This window comes from Dermochelys coriacea, chromosome 7 (assembly GCF_009764565.3).
Source record: "Dermochelys coriacea isolate rDerCor1 chromosome 7, rDerCor1.pri.v4, whole genome shotgun sequence".
Taxonomy (NCBI): domain Eukaryota; kingdom Metazoa; phylum Chordata; order Testudines; family Dermochelyidae; genus Dermochelys; species Dermochelys coriacea.
The window spans coordinates 23,056,176-23,075,054 of record NC_050074.1 but is presented as its reverse complement, the minus strand read 5'-3'; the positions used below and the strand labels follow the sequence as shown (position 1 = coordinate 23,075,054).

The 18,879-nt window shown below is 49.3% G+C and overlaps 1 protein-coding gene across 1 annotated transcript in view; it reads right to left on the bottom strand.

Moving 5' to 3' along the window:
- The window catches only part of PODXL2 (podocalyxin like 2), a 41,422-nt gene extending 23,280 nt beyond the window's left edge, over positions 1–18,142 (bottom strand). The window contains exons 1-2 of the mRNA XM_038411755.2: positions 17,387–18,142; positions 3,748–4,041 (exon numbers count right to left, since the gene is read on the bottom strand). Coding sequence (XP_038267683.1) covers positions 3,748–4,041; positions 17,387–17,432 — 340 coding nt within the window. The 5' untranslated portion in view covers positions 17,433–18,142. The remainder of the gene's footprint in view (positions 1–3,747; positions 4,042–17,386) is intronic.
- Between the last annotated feature and the right edge of the window lie 737 nt (positions 18,143–18,879).

The window sequence follows — 18,879 nt, the reverse complement described above, 5'->3', positions numbered from 1 at the left end:
ATTCCAGCAGAAAGAACTAGAAGAGACTCATTCTGCATTTGGGAGAAGCAGGAAACCCTGGACTCAGTCTCCAAGCACCCTGCATTGAAATATTCCCCAGTCCTTAGTGAGGCACTGGTATATGACAAATTCTCTTTACTTTTTTCTGCACATCCTCTGTGGGGTTTTCAAACTAAGCCAGATAATTAGCGCTGGCTCCCACACACACACAAGAACATGCAATGAAATACCTTCACACTGATCCATGCCCCTGCACTAGCCCCCAGACACCCTCTGTGCTCCCCAGAGTACCTGCCAACTCACTAAGCAAAGGTTAAAGGGGTGATGGCTTTGGTGCTGTGGTCTGAGACTCCAGCCACTGCAGGGCTGCTGCAGTGGTGTAAATCCTAAACACCATCTCACGCACTGCCCAACAAGCACATGGATGTTGCTCCACTGTGCAGGAAGGCTGGATGCAGAGAAATCTTGCCCCCTCCTCCATCCCCCTGTGCTCTGCAGGCCATTTCCCTCAATGCAAATAGGTTTTGAATGGGAGAGGGTTTTGAAAGCAGGGCAAGGCAGAGTTAGGGGCACACCTAGTGGGTCCACAAATACGTGAATCTGCCAGTCAAACCCTCCTGTGTAATTGCTGCAGTCGTAGCTGTACAGCAATTCATCTGCCACTCCTTGTCCTAAGGAAAAAGCATTCCAACCCCCACCTTGTCCACCACAGAAACCCCTGTGCCAAGCCCCCTTACTCAGTATTTGACTCTACAATATCCATTGCCCATCAGTTAATGTATGTGCATATATAAAAGACACAGGGGGTGGCAATGAGCTGGTGTGAGGATAATGCATTTCAATGCACATTCATGGCAAGAGTTGGAGGAGGAGCATGGATAAAATGGATAAAAATCCAAGACAGTATGAGACAAATCCTGAGCTCCTTACTCAGGCAGGGACCTACTGAAGCCAATGTAAATACATTGTGATGTGGCATAAAGATTTTATCAGCAGGAGTGTGTTACTCAGGAGAAACAAAGCCACAAGCTGAGTGATGCCAGCCATCCCAAATGAGTACCAGGTGTTCTCTACATGTCATGTATTTGCCACAAAAAGCACACATATTTTAGGAAAGTTTGAGAACATTACAAAGAAATGTGTTGGGATTATATTTTGTATCCCTCCATCTGCAAAGCCACACAAAGGCTGAGCTGAGTCCAACTCTAAAGACTTCAGAGGGAGAGGGAAAAAATGAACACAGCTTTGAAATCTCTAGAAATCTGGCCTATATCAGACTGTGATTTTGAGGCCCAATATCTTTATACTTTACAGTGAAAGAAGCAAATGTCATGTGTCCTGTTACAAAGCTGGGAATCATTCCTTTCTAATGGTATCACTGACCCATTTCTAGCCTTGATTGATACTGAACCACAGACCAGAACTGAATTTTCCCATCCTGGACCTTACTCCACTGTAATTTTGGGAGAAAATTTTACATTTGGTGAACGAAAGAAATATTTCTCTGGCAGGTTGGTATAAAAAACAACAACAATCCACCACTCATGGGTTGGTATGTTAGAAGTAACATAATAAATGCAATTGGTTACACAGTTCCATAGGGAATCACATGGCATTTCCATCACAGACGTGGCACCTATATCACAGACTTGTAGGCAGAGTGTGATTGGGGAAAGCTTCCCGGTTTAGGGATGCTATTACTATATCCTTTATTATCAAATGACACACACCAGATTTCTAATTAAATTTTAAATAGAAATGATCTCCCAAGCTGCTGAATAATTCAAGGAGTTGTATTAACTGAAGTTCTGAGATGCGAGCTGCACAGAGCACTGGCTGGCAGAAGGCCAGCCCTCAGAAGTACTGCAGCTGTTTGGTGGTGAGTCGATAAGGACGTGTGTGTGTAACGGAGAGCAAAGAGAGAGCATGTGAGAGACTCTGTGCGAGAGTGGGAAGAGGCAGGTGTGCTCTGAATGACGAGTGTGTGCATGGGATGAGGCTGGTTTTGGTGCTCTGTGTTTATTGCTGTTAATGTGCAAGTGTGATGAGGGGGTGAGATTCTTTGGCTAGATGTACAAGCAATGGGAGCGTGAGGGGCATGTGTGTGTGCGTGAAGCTATTGTGTGTGCTTACACATGTGTGAAAGTGCTTCTGAATGACGACGAAGCATGTTCTCTATACATGTGAGGCTGGGGGCTGAACATACAAGAGATGGGTGGGAGTGTAAACTTTTGTGTATCTCACCATGAGCACAAGTGCGTGAGGAGATCTGCATGATCCATGTGAGTATCAGAGGGGGAGTGTGCATATACAATGGGTGATGGGTAGGAGTGCCTGTGACTGTGTGTGTGTGTGTGTGTCACCATAAGTGTGACTAGGATGTGTACAGAGCACAATTAGTGAGCATGATGATTTCCAGTCCTGAGACAATGAAATCCATGCCCCAAGAAGCATACAGTCTAGTACAGTGCATGCAAGGGCATGAACATTTGTGTGTCCTCACAAAAATGTGCTGTACCACTGTAAATTAGATTGCTGCTGCTTGCTCAGCCCTCATCCCAGCTGGAGTGCAGGCCTTTTTAAGGTCAGAGGAATCAGTGCAAAGAGAAGACTAGAAAGACTGCAGCTTTCTAATTCCGGACCTCAATCAAGCCAGGAAAGTGCCTACTGAGAAAGAGATGAAGACACAGGATGTGGCGGGGCGCAGAAGGGATTGGGCTGAAGGTCAGTCTCCTGCACTGTATTTAAACATGCCCAGCCTGGAATTTAGAGCAGAATCATGTGGGATAATCTCATAAGCTATAGGAAAGCCTGCAAAACACGCCCCTTCCCTATCCTGTCCCTCTCCCAGTGGGAGTCTCAAAAGTTAAGTCGTCTTCTGCTAAGGAGCTCAGGGAGATTGAGGAGGGGGTTAAAGCAGGAGCCCTATTTGCATAGACGAACACAGGTAGGTTAGTTTCAACTTGATTTTTGTAATGTCAACAGAGAGGAAGTTCAGCTTGGATGTAGCAGTGGGTTCCAGTGGGCCTGGGAGGAAGCAGGTGGCATGTATAGATTTATGTTCTCTGGGGAAGCTCAGCCCAGGCACAGCAGTGGGTTCCAGTGGGTCTTGTATGGGGGGAAGTGGGAAAGACTGTGTATATTACCTTCTCCAGAGGAAGTTTGGCTCAGATATGGCACCCAGTTACAGTGAGAGAGTCCTTGCTTTTTGTCCCAGTTTTCCAGCTAGCCTGACAGGCTGCCCAAGCAAGTTGGTTGACTCACTTGACAGGACACAGCCAGCCAGATCCTATTGGCCATACTCTAGCCAAACTACTACTGAAGTCAAGGCTTAGAATTGGGCCTAGTGAGTTCAGCTGGGACTCAAACCCAGGCCCTGCCTGGATTACTCAAGTCTTGTGCTCAGAGGACTAGATTGCATTTAGTTTAGTTCACAATGGCAAGGGAAAAGAGAGAAAGGTGACTGAAGAGAGAATAAGAGGACAGAGACAGAGAGGGGGAGGATGAGGCAAGCAAGAGACAGAAATAAAGGTGATTCTTTCCTTAGCTTGTGAATAATGATCCAGCCATACCTTGGTTTTTAATATCCGCCCATGCCCAGGGTTCCCTAGGGACACATCAGACACTGAAGTGAGATAACAGAGTTGATGTTTAATCCCAGCTCCTCTTAGCAAGAATCATGTCAGGGCAAGAGAACAGAGTCTCCCCCGGAGGAAGAAAGGAAAGAAAGGGATAAAAATAACCTACCTGTTGCTGGTCCCAGATCCAGGCTGGAATCGTTGAGATCTCCCCCATCTTCCCAGAAGTACTGGGGGGGCTGTAGGATCTTGGACTCCTCATTCTCCTCACTTGCAAAGCCTGATCCCGCAGAGGCATGCAGGGCACTGAGGACAGGGTCAGGTTCCGTAGCTTCCAGGTTGCTTTGCTCACGGGAATCCAGTAGCTCCAGATGGGACATCATTGTAAATTCCACCAAGGAGGTTGAAGTGAGACCCTCGGCGGTGGGCTCCTCTGATGAAACAAGGCAGATGCACAAGATCCCTACACAATGACAGGGAGACCCATGTCTGAATAACAGAGTGAGAGACAGTAGTGGGAACTGATGAAATGAGACACAAGCATTTTGAGTTGGCCACAGGTTCCATTGCTCCAGGCACAGCTGTACTGGGTCAGACCAACAAGACCATATAACCCAGTAACCTGCCTCCTGTCAAACCAGATCAGCCCATCTAACTTCCTGCTGCACTCTCTGAAATAACCCCCTACCCTCCTCAGGTTGAGGGCACTGTTAGCTTAGGACAAAAACAATCACGCCTGTTTAAGAAATATACACAAGAAGCTATACAGACACAACAAGTTCACCTCCAGACTCAGCTGGCGTAAAGCAGTGTCGTTCTGCTGAGGTCAGTGGTGCCCAAGGCACTTACCCCAGCACAGCTCCATGGACTTCAAGGGAACTAGGCTAATCTACCCCCGCTGAGGATCTGGCCCCACTGAGTTTATCAGACGCAATGTGGCTGGGGCCAAAGCTGCCTGACTGCAGCGGACCCGAAGAAGACTGTGTGGCTCAAAAGCTTGTCTCTTTCACCAACAGACATTGGTCCAATAACTGATATTACATTGCCCACCTTGTCTCTCCAATATCCAGGGACCAACATGGCTACAACTACACTGCATGATTACAGTGGCGACATTCAAAATTCTCAGCCCATAAAAAGGTTCGTGTTCTGGGAGATTGTGTGTTTGATTTTTCTACATTCATTTTAAGTCAGATTTATGCTAAATGACAAATAAGCAGAGTAGAAGGGATAAAAATGCAATGTGGTTTGTCTTGGGCCAATGGATCCGAAGAGAGGCTGATGAAGCCATCAAGTTCAGAGCCGCATGTGGTGGTTGTCTGATAACCTAGATAGGCTGGAAACATAACAAGCTAGATTGCTTCCGCAGTCCCACCCATTTTCTAAATAATACCACCATACGTTGCATCCCTATAGGACCCTCTATCTCAAAGGGCTTCCCATGTTCCCATGCACCTCTGAAATGCACCACCTCTAGGGCAGACTGCATCAGCACTTTGCACAGCAGGAGGGATGGGGAGGTAACATTTTATCCAAAGGCTCCAACTTAGGCCAGGACATCTTGGTGTATGCTACAGAGACTGACATTTAGTTTTAAGATCTTCCCTAAACTGCACAAAACTCAGTTATGTATGAGAAGGATGAATGGCTGAGCTGACCCAGCCAGCATTGAACCTGTGGTTCTAGACCAGGGGTGGGCAAACTTATTGGCCCAAGGGCCACATTGGGGTTGCAAAACTGTATGGAGGGCCGGGTAGGGAAGGCTGTGCCTCCCCAAACAGCCTGGCTCCCACCCCCTAACTGCCCCCTCCCACTTCCCACTCACTGACTGCCCCCCTCAGAACCCCTGACCCATCCAACCGCCCCTGCTCCTTGTCCCCTGCCAGCATGGGACACGCCGCCCGGCTGGAGCCAGACACGCTGGCACGCTGCCCTGCAGGAGCACGCAGCCCCACCACCCAGAGCGCTCCCCACACGGCGCCGTGTAGCTTCGGGGGAGGGCGGGGGGAGGACAGCCTCCCCGGCCGGGAGCTCAAGAGCTGGACAGGTCAGTCCTGTGGGCTGGATGTGGCCTACGGGCCATAGTTTGCCAACCTCTGGTCTAGACATTACCAACCAGGGGCTTACCCTGCTAAGCCACCCTCTTGAGGGAACAGTTGTGTTAATGCACGTTCACGTACTGCCCAGCCCCACCAAAGTGTGCCCTACTGCCTAAGCACAGAAGCATCTCCGTTCAGATATAAATCTGCAGTTCTGGAACCGTAACAATCCATTTGTCCTGAAGGGACTCGGTGTCAGTGGCATCTCCTAACCAGGCTAGGAAGTGCCCAGTACTCTGAATACGAGATAACTACCTTCATCACAACAGTTTAGAAAAGATACCAGTCATTATTTACTCTGTGGGGGTGGGGATGAGAGAGACACATCCTCTGCATGTGTGTATACCTATACTGGTGGATCCCCCAGGAGATGTATACAGCAAGCCAAAGTAACTGCATGATCTTATGATTGTAACCCTGGCCCTCCTTTTCCCCACCCCAATTGCTTGTATCATCTGCTGTGATGTAACTACCATTAGACCGGGAGGTATTAAGTGAAGGGAACATGGCTATTTCATTTGTCTGCAGGGCCTGTGGCACACTGTGGTCAATTACTAAATAAATAAATAATAAGGGGATGTCCTGCCTTGCAGGCTGAAACCGAACGACAAACACTGAATTCTTGTTAAACACCCTTCCTGGAGAGAAGGCAGAATTTTAAACACTCAGGGTAAAATCCTGGCTCCACTGAAGTCTATGGGAGTTTTTCCATTGACTACAGTGAGGCCAGGATTTCATCCCAGGACTCTCTCTCTCTCTCTATTATCTCCCTCCTAGGAACACACTATGTTGTACAGGGGCACATTACACATGTAATTCAACTCACTCACATGAGCCTTATACAGCTCTCTTGTTCACTGCCACAGCCCTCTACAGAAGCTCAGCTCTTTCCTACAGGAACAGAGGCAAGGGGCTCTTCCCCATAACTGAATGAGCGACCCTTCTATTTTGAAACACCTGGAGAGTGGAGAGTTAACTGCCATTCACTATACCGGGGTGGCCAACCTGAGCCTGAGAAGGAGCCAAAATTTACCAATATACATTGCCAAAGAGCCACAGTAATATGCCAGCAGCCCCCCATCAGTTCCCCTCCCAGTGCCTCCTGCTCACTGGCAGCCCCACCAATCAGCACCTCCCCCTGCCTCCCACAAGCTGTTTCATGGCATGTAGGAGGCTCTGGGGGAGACCAGGCTCAGGGGAGGAAGCAGGAAGGGGTGAAGTGGGGGCAGAGCCTGTGGCAGAACTGGGAGTTGAACAGTGAGCACCCGCAGCTCCAGCCCCAGAGTCGGTGCCTATACAAGGAGCCGCATATTAACTTCCGAAGAGCCGCATGTGGCTCCGGAGCCACAGGTTGGCCACCCCTGCACTATACCTACATGGAACAAAGCTTTCATGGCAGCACTGTACACAGGGACCGAGATGCTCTCAGATTTAGGGGAGAAGAACATATCCAACATGGGACCTTGTCAGTTTCTCTTTCATACTTTTAAATACAGACTCAGCCCATCTATAGTGATGGTCATATTCCAAGCACTTCACAACCATCTACTTAATTAATCATCACTAGAGCTTTGGGACATGGTTAAGTATTATCCCTATTTACTTACAGGGAATCTGAGGCATGAAGGATGTAACACCTGGGGATATTCCCTCTAGATTCCAGATCAGATCTGTGGAACAACCAAAGACAAGGCCAGTCCCGCCCCAAAATTCCATCCACTGAGCCCAGTGCATCCTGGGACAGGACTCTGGGCCTTTAGCCAGTGCTACATGAGTAACCATCTAGTGCACATGGGATCCATGAAGCCCAGAGTCTGGTACTAGTGAATGAGACTCTGTACTTAGATTTAAGGAGCTCCTAGAAACACAGGTGACTTGCCCTGACAGCTGCGGAAGCCAGAAGTTTCCAGTTCCCAGTTGAGGGCTTAGACCATCCCTCCCACTCCTGTACAGAGCTCTAGAGAGAAATCACTTGCCATTGTTGCTGGGAAACTTGGGAATGACGGGCTGCATTTCTCAAGCATGATGCCTGTGTTTGGCCTCAAGAGTCTTTTCACTACTGATGTAGGAAATATTTATTTTCTCCCCCCACCTGTCCCCAAGCACTGCTTGGTTTTGCTAATTTTGTTCTATTGATCTAAGACAAGATCAGCTCAGCCCAGCACAGATAAATGGAAAGAAACTATCATAGAAGCAGCCGCACTATGGAAAGGAAAGCTACTGCAGCATAATGCAGCCAGTGGAGACACTTCTCCAGGCATCCCAAGGGATGAGCAAACTCATTGGCAGGTGGCTGAGTCACTCAGTGGGACTGAGACATCCTGAGCTTTGCAGCAGAAGCCCAGACATGGGATAGTCCCTGACGGGCAATGACTTCACAGGTTCAGTTCTACTGGAATGCTCTCCTCTCTCCGCTTCTAAAGAGCTTAAACTAACACAATTTTGTTCAGGATTTTCTTGTTCTCATGCAAAAACAGCTGGTAATCGATTATGTGTATTAGAGTAGCACTTTCAGGCCCCAGCTGAGAGCGGTACCCTCTGTGCTAGAAGCCGTACACACGCACAGTAAAAAACAATCCCTGCCCAACAAAGAGCTAACAATCTCAATGGACAAAAGAGATACAGAGAGGGAGAAAGGGAGTATTATTTTTGCAATTATAGAAGTGAGGGAGCAGAGGTGCAACAACACGCCCAAGGTAATGGTGGAGTGAGTCTGTGGCAGAACTGGGAACTGTACCCTGATCTTCTGAATCCCCACACAGTGTCTTAACCACAAGGCCACCCTTGTGCTCTCAAAGGCCCAGGAAGGCCTAGGCTGCTACACACGTGGTTTGTTAGTGAACTGCTGGGGCAGTAACAAGAGGAGGAAAGCACGGCTCCTTTTTTCCGTAGGTCCCACAAAAATGGCGGCGATTTATTTGGAGTATGGCATTTCCATCCTTCCTCGTCACTTTGGCTACAGCAAAATGGTGGTGGCAGATAGACATTCTTGGACCTTCCCCACCAGGTGGTTATAACGAGGCTGGGCACGATTAGATTGAAATCATCAGTAGTTGGTCAACATCGACTTTACCTGATACACAGAAATAGGGTGACCGTATTTTTCCAAAGGGAAAATGGGACACCTCATAGGGCCAGCCTGAGGCCCCCAGCTCTCCCTGCCACCCATGTGGGGCTGGCCTGAGGCCCTCCACCCCCTCTTGAACCCCGTTGCCACATGCCCGCGGGGCTGGCTGGAATCCCCCTGCCACCCACCCTGGGTCAGCCCAAGGCTTCCCTCTCCCCTCTGCGTGCGAGACCAGCCCAAGCCCCACCACTGCCCGCCCATGCAGGGCTGGCCCAGCTCAAGCTGCTCTCCTGAGCCCTCCCTCTTGCGCGGGTTGGCATTGCTGCTCGCCCCCCTCTCCCCCGCATGTTCCTCCACTCCCTGCTAGGGGTTGCACCCATTTTTTTGGCAAAACTGTGCAAGATGATCGGTTGGCAAGAGCAAACAGAACAAGTGTCCAGTTTTGCCAAAAACGTCAGGATGGCCAGGACAGGGCTAAAAAAAGGGGACTGTCCTGGCCAAAATGGGACATATGGTCACCCTACACAGAAATCAATGAAGAAAATATCCATCGACAGCAGCCAGCGAATGCAGCCTCCCTTGCATTTGGCGCCCACAGGGATCTGGTATCCAGGCCCTGTGGCCACACAAGGGGCCCTCTGCAGCCCCACTGTCATGGCCCCATTAACTCATTAAACAGTTAGGAGTGCAGGGTTGTCCCTGGGCCAGAGCCGTTCAGTGATGGGGTGGTCTCCCTCATGGCCAGGGACTTGTCTTCCTCCTCACAATCCTAGACAGCCCTGCTGTCATGGCCTGCATCCATGCAAGGAGCCCCCCACAGTCCCACAGCCCCCCTGCTGTGAAACTGTGAAAATGTATTAACACTGTTTATTTATAACCTTTTTTTCCCAATTATTATGACTGATCTTAACTGTGGAATTTACCAAATAATAAAAATCAAATTCTGCTGAGCCCAGAGTTCCACTACCCTCAGCGCAAGATGAAATTACTCTGTCTCAAACTCTGGAGTGAGTTGTCAGCAGAGATGGTTCATGTGGGCACTACCTCTCTAGGAACATCTCCCAAATGCAAGTGCGCCTCTGCATCCAGCATCAGGTGAAAGATCAAGTAGTTGCTTTAGTCCCTGGGAAAGCCCTGGGTCTGTTGCAGGGTGTTTACTTTTGTAATTGTGTCACAGAAGGGTTAGATGGAGGAATTGGACGCAGGACACCTCCCAGCCCTGGCACACACTCGCAGCTTAGTTCTTTGCTATCCTGCATTTCATGCATTCATTTACACTTGTGCACAGTGAGTATAAAATGCAGCCACCCCACTCACACGCATGGGAGTGTTTTACATCCACTTTGCACAATTGAAAGGGGCAACACAAGGCACAGGGGCCTGGAGAATCAGGCCCAGAATGTCTCTTTGGAATATTTATTGACACACCCCTCACATTCTCCCAAGTGCTTCCTAGGGAGGCCCATGGCAGTTGTCCAGACAGGCAATGGATGACGCAAAGCAGAGGCAGGAGCATACCTAGAAGGAAATGGACCAATGGCTGGAGTGGAGATCCAACACCCACCAAGGCTGTTCCTAAGCCAGACTCCTTTGGAGAGCAAAGGGGGAATAAACGATTTCCATTTGGTGTCAGTTTTCTGACACGGTACTTTAAATATAGATCAACTGATAGGAGAACAACGCACACAAGCAAACAAAACCCCATGACTGCGGAAGAGATCGAGTGGGGCTTGTTAGGCAGGACGCATTGGTTCCTTCAAAGGGGGCATGTCTCTGACTGGCAGATTCTGTACAACAGCCTCCCAGCTGGGTGTGTGACAGGCACCAGAGGGGATCAGGAGGGTCTCAAGTTGTCCCCAGCCAGAAAGAGGGCAGCCATGACACAGTGAAGGGAAATGGAGTATTCAGGGCTCCAGCCAAGTTTGGTCCTGCTGCTGTCCAGCTTCCATTTCAAGCTTTACCCCAAACAGGTCCAAGGGTTTGCCCAGCGAATGTTATTTACCAGGGTAGCAGGGTCAGGAACGGGTCACTTGCTGATAATCAGTTAGGACAGCAGCACAATGACTGGCAGAGGGAAGCATCTGCCAGCGACGTCCCCTCCCCCTCCAATCCAAAAACTGTGTAGAATCGAATAGCTGAGGGAGCGAGGCCCAAGGGCATTAAGAGAGCAGGGAGGTGTGGACACAGGGAGCTGAGGAGGGAAAGGGATCTGGAATTAAGGCTAAAACTTACAATGACAACCAGCTATTGTCTCTGCCTGGCTATTATCTAGGTTCTTTAAAGCAGCGTGAAACACAGAATGAAAATGAACTGAGAAATCACAAGGATAATTCTGATCCCAGATACTGATGGTGGAGGAAGAGAAGGAACTTGACCTTTCTCAGTTGAGTTGCTGCTCTCAGATGCTCCCCTCTATCATCTGCACCATCAGCAGCCCCATGGAAACTCAATGAGGTGGACTAAGAAACATACAAGAGGCTCAGATCCCAGCCAGAGTTAATCGGCCTGATGTGTGTTCATTGTTAGAGATTATCTGACTCCTGTTCCTTCCCCCTACGAGATTTCTCGCCTCCCCCCCTCACTCTATCCCCCCCCTTGCTGTGTCGCTCTCATTTACTAGTGGAACATTGTAAACTGAATGCTGGATTAGGAAGCCTAGGGGAGCTATCACTTCTAATTAGGGTTTCAGAAAACACAGCTTGAAGGCTGGCATGCCTCTGGCACAGTCCAAGGGGTGAGCACACAGGTGCCTTACCAAGGGCTCCTTCTAACACACTTATGTTTTCTGGGCTACTGGGATGTATGTATGTGTGTGGGGAGGCTGGGGTGGTGGTGGTAGCTTAATGACCCATCATGGGAACAATTCTCCATTGACTGAAAAAGGATGGGCAAGATGTGGCCTAACAGGTCTTTATGGTTGGAGAGTTTTTGCCAGGAGGTTATAGAGGATGCAGGATCTCTATGGGAAGGGGTAAATCTGTACCACCATGCTCCTTCCCCACCCCAGAGCCACCAAACCAAGCAAGACGGGGGCTCTTGCACTAAGACGACCTTGGAATGCTAGGACGGATGGGGAGGGTGCACCGCAGTTAGCAAAGAAGTGCCCACCAGATAGTTTTGCTGTTTCAGGGAGGATGCAGGAGAGAATCTAGGCCTACACGCGGTAACTGGTTCTGCTCAGGCAGTGCTGGAAATTGCCTCCCCTTGGGCAGAGGCTACCTCGCCTCAGAACCACGTGGCCCTGATCTTGGGGTCTGATTTTCAGAGCTGCTGAGCACCCCCAGCCCCAGCTCCCATTCACCTCAACTGGTTGCAATTTTCAATCAGCAATACAGACACACAGCACTTCTGAAAAACCAGGTACTTAACACGGATCAATTATGAAAGGTAGGGCATGCTCCCATCATCAGCATGTGTCACGACACTAGGAGGATCCAGATGCTAAGCAGACCATTGCCCAATGCCTCCTCACACATGCAGTGAAAACTGATCCCATCCACCAGCACTGAACAAACCCACCTCGCCTCCCTCCCCCACTCCATTCATTCCAGAATTCAGATCAGGATTACTCTCCTTGTTTTCAAATCCTCACAGACCTGGTTTCCTTCCCCTTCCTGGTCCTTCCATTCTTCTAGTAGCTGCCTTCTGCACCTCCCACTGTCTGGGAAAGCCCTACGGATACTTCTGCTCCATCACCATTCCAGGGCAATTCCACTATCAGCTGAAACAGCTCTCTTTGCCTTGCCTCTTATTTTTCCTCCCAGTTTACTGCATAACCCCTTAAAGTGTTATAGGATCTGAGGTGTACCAAATAAAGCTGCATTATTGGCTCCAACAGCACAGCTGTTGCAGAGCCAAAGCTCCTTGACCAGAGCACAGAGGAACAGGTTTCTAAGAAACATGCTAGAGGCCCTATCAGCCCAGTCAGCCAAATGGTGTTTACACTGATTTTGCCACAACTAAGCTTAAACACAGCAGTTAAATTCAGTTCCAGGCAGTGCGTATAAAGGGTCTTCCGGGACTTCCTTCTGTTATATGGTGCACTGTGTTGATCCCCTCTACTATATTTATATCCAAGCCACAGGATCCAATTTCAACAGTTTCAGGCTATAGTTTAGTCAGGACCTCATGCATATTTCTTAACTGGGCTCAACCTCTGGACATGTTCAAGGGTTCAGGATAGCTTTGAGACACCATTTAAAACACTGTTCATTCCACGCTAGACTACAAAATTGAAAGGAGCAAAGAAAGACAGTAGTGTAACTAGGCTTGGTTGTAATTGTCATGTTGAGGAAGAGCTCTAACATTTCTCTCTCTCTCTCTCACACACACACAAAATCTCTCTCCCCCATCTAGGAATCCATGCCTGAATCCTGCCAACAACCGGGTTTAACCAGGGACGTGAACAGCACAGGTCTGATCCTAGCTAAGCAGGGCACAACTGCCTTGCCAGCATCCCTGCCCCTATAAACAAATGGCTGCATGTGTTTGCTTTGCCTCCGTTGTGCCTCTGCCCAGGCTGCACTCGTGCGGGTGACAAATAGCTTGTCTCCATTCTTTTGGGATTACGTGTTTAAATAACCAATGAGAACTGGCAGCAAATTCACACGGTCGCCAGCAGCAGGACTCAGTGCACCTTCACCCCCTTACACTGTACTCTGCAGTCTAGCCTGCTTTATTGCTACCATTGGCTTATTTTACCCACAATACTCTAGAGCTGCTTCCCACTCTGAGCAGAGGGGAAACTTTTATGTGTTCTGATCCGTAGTCTGTCGCCTGGAGCTTCCCTTCGAGGTCTTTGTGTAATTATTTCAACCCCTGATGCCTATAATTAAGTGAACATTTCCTTATGTTACTAAAGAGGCAAAGGAAAAATTGACTGCAGGGAATTTTCATCCATCCTAATTTATCCTCCCTAGGCGTGGGTTCATTTATACAGTACTAACGAGGAACTGTCTAAGTGGACAGACGGAGGGGAAAGAATTATCTAATAGAGCCTGGCACTCACACAGCCACATGCAGACAGACACCTGGGGTGATATGCGGAGGAGGAGGGAGATGTTTTTCTCCTAACCTCATAAATTTACTATTCATGAAAGCAAAGGGCTAGATAGCTGGCTAGAGCCAGGCAATGCTCAGGCAAATGGCATGCTGATTACCTGCCAGATCTGACAGTGGACCTCAATTCTGACTTGCCACCACCCCAGAGCTTGGCCAGTGTACCTTAAACGCAATCTGCAGCTGCTAGTGTTTCTGTACTGGGGTCTCAAGCTGAAGCTCCATCAATGCACCTCATTCCTGTCCTGCAGCCTCCCATTTTATTCCAGTTTTGGGGCTCCCCTGCTACACCTCATTCCTGTCCTGCAGCACCCCCAGTTGTCCCAGACCTGAACCTCTCCTCAGCTGGGACTGCCAATCATGAAAACCTATGTGCAGGTTTTGCAATGTAGACTCACTGCAGAGTCCTCATTCTTCACTTGTAACCTCTACACTAGGTAAGAATCCAGGTCTCCAGAGGCAGCTAGCTAATGAGTTCACGCACTGGCCCCCCACAACACCAGTTTCACTAGCCTAAGGATTCAGCTGGTACTAAGTTGTGTCCTTCTCGGCGTCTCCTCCCACCCCCATATTATCTAGGTGCTGTTAGAGGGAAACACTTGGGAGAGTTCTAAGGACCAAACCCCTTTTTGTTGCTGTCAGCTGGAAGATCACAGTAAAGTTACAAAGCTGCATCTCAGCAGAGAGAGAGGCCTTTCCAGAAGTTGGAATGAAACTTGGAAGGTTTCGCTGGTCTAGGCATCTCCACCTGATATTGGTATAATGTAGCCCAATTCCTGTAGCTCCCAGATGTCGTTTATCGCTACCTCCCAAGTGCCTATCTGTGTAACTAACGTAGCTTTAAAATAAAAATTGTACAGTGTTGGCGAAAGTCGTTGGCTTTACAGCCCAAAAGACAGCTTCGGTGCATAGAGCAGTTACAGCCTGGGAAGCAGCAGGGCGACCGTCCCACATACGTACTGCTCCCTTCCAGGGACCTCCCCACCTCACCCTCCAAGGATGAGGGGGTCATTATCTCCATCCTCATTCACTGCTGGAGTCTCCTGCAGAGATGCATAACAGGGAGGTCCCAGCTGTGGTGGCTTTCTATGCTGTAGAGAACTTTTCACTAGGAGATGGGCTGAGACCTTATCCTGTAACAGTTGGATGACCCCAGTGGAAAGAGGAGTAGACACTGGATCCCTCCTCCTCCTAACAAAGACACACTCTGGTGGCATAATTTAAACCACATTTGGTTTCTGAGTTCCCCACCCCACCATATAACCTCACTGGTGGGCCTCTCTTTCCCCATTTTGCCCCCACTATCATATCACCAGTTTGGGATGGGGACAAAAGGGTACATAATCACTTCTGTACCACCATGAGTAGAGCTCCATAAACTGGGGTGGGCTGCACAGTCAGCCAACAAGCAAAGATTTGCCCATTTGCTCCTACCCCCCACATCAGAGCTCGGCCGATTTAAGATGCTAAGTTTACTTGGGATACCCCTGAATCTCTGGTGGTGCAGTGCTCCACTCGCTCCGTGATGCACTCTGAGCTGTATTTGCAAATCAGAGTGCCAGCACACAGAGGTAAACAGCTGAATCAGAAATCAGAGACGCAGAAGAACTGTAGGTTGCAATCTGACTGTCTCCCTTTACACAGCGCAGGAAGATTCCTTACAGCACATTCTCATATCACTGCTGCAGCTTGGTTTGAAATGTATTAAGTGACGGGATGTTCACCCGCTATGGGGGCAGGAAGAAACCACAAGTATTTGCAGTTGGGACACCACTGATGATTCAGCACCATGATGGGAGTTGGTATTAGACCCCTAAATAGGCCTTCTGATCCTTCCTGTCCTAGAACTTCTCACTTCATTATTTAAAAAAATATATTATTTCTGTTATGGTAGTGCCAAGAGATCTCAATCAGGGGTGCAGGACTCATTGTGCTAGGCACTGCACACAAAGAATCAAAAGATAGTTCCTGTCCCAAAGCACTCACAATTGATACCTCTCCTTCAACTGTTTTGGCGGTGTGCCCTTGACTGACATCAGGAAGTGGGCTATTACTGACCCCACAGTGCATCCTCTAATGCAAACAAACTACCTCTTTATGAAACTGGCCCTTCATTATACTCAGGGAGAGAAGCTCCCAGATCCAGCATAAGATGCCTTCAAACCTGGCTACTATCAAATGACCCCAGACAAAGAAGGCTTACACTTCTAATGCTCCATTTCAAAGTTCTGTTTTCACAGCACTGCCCCAAAATTCAAACTAAATTTTCTTTTAAAAGGCAAAACTCTCTTTCCCAGAGTTCTTTGAGAGGGGCCCTTTGTTTGAAAAACATCTCCAAGCAGATTATATAAAAAAGCACCACAGACCTCATAACTAGTCTAAGTATAATTACTTATGTGCTTAATCGGCTTTAATAAATGCCCCACCCCTTCTCCAAATTTCAAGATTAGGATCTTTGGGGCCAGTGAACTTGTTTCCTTTTTTTTTTTTTTTTTGGCAACTTCACAGTGGTTAGTAAACTGAAAAAGCCCATAAATAAAGATATTTTTTGTGCAGCACAAAATAGGGATATCTCTACAGCCCCCTTGGGGAAAACAACAGCATGCAAGAATCCCAGCTCAAGGAATGGCATGCAGAAAGCATGCTACATTCAGAGCTATTTCCATCCTCTCCATAATAACACCTCCTTGTTTACTTCAGTTGGACAAGTGCTTATTGTAGCATACACCTTCCCTGCCCAAAGACATTTTTAGCAGCCTTAACACACATTCTTCTTCCTAAGAAATAAACTTTTAGAACATACAAGTAGGAAATGATTTCCCCCTCCCCCAAAATCCTCACACTACATAATAATAATAAAATGATTCTTACAACTACCACGGAGTGGACATGCACCCTTCATAAAATCAAATGAAGGAAAAAGTATAGAAACGAAACTTGGGTCACAAAATCTAGACTTGAAAGACTGAGCGTAATCTTATATCCCTAAAAATAGTGGTTTAAGGAGGGGAGAAGCTGCCCAGCCAAGATCTCAAAGCTCCACAGAAGTAAAGAGCACATTGCTGTGAATATTAGCACATAACCCAAACTCTAGGGAAAGACATAGAAGAGGGGGATTACTCACTAACAACAAGTCATGTTCCCTTCTGGGGAGCTACCTAGCTCGTTAGAGGTGAAGGACCGGCAGATGAGAGTGGTTTTGGTTTCTTTTCTCCCCATATGTTCACATTCACACCCAGCGAGTTATTGTTTTATTTAATAATTCAGTAACAGAAGAGACAAGAGAGCAGAGGTCCCATTTACTTGGCCAGGTGCTGGGGACCAGAGCCAGTTTGGTCCCTATGGTCTATTCCCCAGGACTTGGCTCCCTGGTGATAGAGAAGTCCTAGTAAGTCCACCCCACTGGTCCCCAGACAGGATCGACCCCACTAGTCTATTCCCAGGGCTTTGTCCAAGCTGCTTTAATTTAGCAAGTCTTCTGCAACCGACAGAAGGCTGCTGGGATTGCAGCAGCTTCTCCCCCCGATTTCATTAGCTGTCCCGCAAAGAAATCACTTTAAAATCGAAGCAAGAAAGGCACTCACCCCAGGCCAGCAGCAGCGCCAGGGCCTGGTGCAGCCGCAGCTTCATGGTGCTGTCCGTTGCACTTCTTCACTTGGACCTGGATTCTGCAGCTGCCCGCGGGGCTCTGCCCCTCCTGGAAGCAGCAACCACCTCGCTCCCCTGCAGGTCAGCCTCAGACTGCATCTCCCCACCACCGGCAGCTGAGCTGCAACTTTCCCCCAACCCCCTCCTCCCGCTGGGCTCGACTTGCCAGTGTCAGGCTCCCTAGGGTAGGGGATCTGGAGGGGGTGGGGTGGGGAGCTTCTCAATGGTCAATCCGTGCACAAAGGGAGCTAGCCCAAAGCTGGGCAAGAGCAGCAGCCTCAGCATCCGCCCTGCCAGACGCAGCCCGGGGCTGGTGCTTGCATAAAATCAGGCAAATCTCCCAAAGCCACGGCGTGGTGCATCCTCCTTCCCGGGGCAAGGGGGGCCGGGGCAAAGGGGGCTTGCCCGCGGAGCGTGCACAGCTGCTGCCGTGGCTTTGCTCTGTCGCCTGCAGCCTCTCAGGGCAAACCTCCAGCCCGCCTCCACGGCTGCGGCGGCGGCTGCTCGGGACGCCCCGGCTTCCCAAACTGGGGATTATAATTCATCCATCCCCTGCGCTGCGCAGGGGCTGCATTCCGGCCCCTGCCCGGGACCAGCTTCCCCCGGGTCCTAGAGAGAGACCCAGGCAGTGCCCTGCTGAGGGCGCTCACGAGCGAGCAGCCTGCGGGCCAGGCTCCGTGGGAGGCAGGAGCTCATCATCTAGCTCTCCGCTGGCACTTGTCACGGGCAGCAGGTACAAAAGCTGGCACACTCCAGAGCTGGGGGTTTGAGCCACCCCAGTACAGAGACAGGGCCCTAGCTACAGCCTTCAGAGTCCCCTGCGTAAAACCATCAGATCTGGGCCCAGCGCTGCATAGAAGCAGAGCTGGGGGAAATTTTCCAAAGGAGACATTTCCCCCAGCGAAACAATAGCCTGTCCTCAAAGCAGACATTATTCGCTTTCCCCACCTAAGAAAGTAGCAGCTGTAGATGTAGATAATCTCAAACCAACATTTTTCACATGGAAACTCTTAGTCCAGAGGTTCTCAAACTGTGGTCCAAGCTCCATTCAGGTGGTCCGCAAATAGTTCCCTCTAAGGTGCGCACCTGAGCAGCTTCACGCAAGAGAATGAAAGGCCACCCACCTAATTCGTGGAGCCATGTGCCTGGACCCTGGAGAAGGTGAGGTGGTGGCCAGGGGGGCAATAGGAGGTAGGTGGGAGGGGCAGTGGGGTGAGAAGAGGAGGTGGGGGGAATTTGGGATGTGCAGGGCTGCAGCGGCCAGAGAAAGTGGTGACTTTCCCCAGCTCCAGGACCGTGGCTGCCGCAGAGAGACCCCTCCTCCTTCCTAGCCCCAGCTCGGGGGCTGCCGCAACAGGGGAGAGAGGGCACATCCATTGCATTAGAAAGGTAAGACTACTGATATTAAAATATGAGTTGTGTGCTTTTA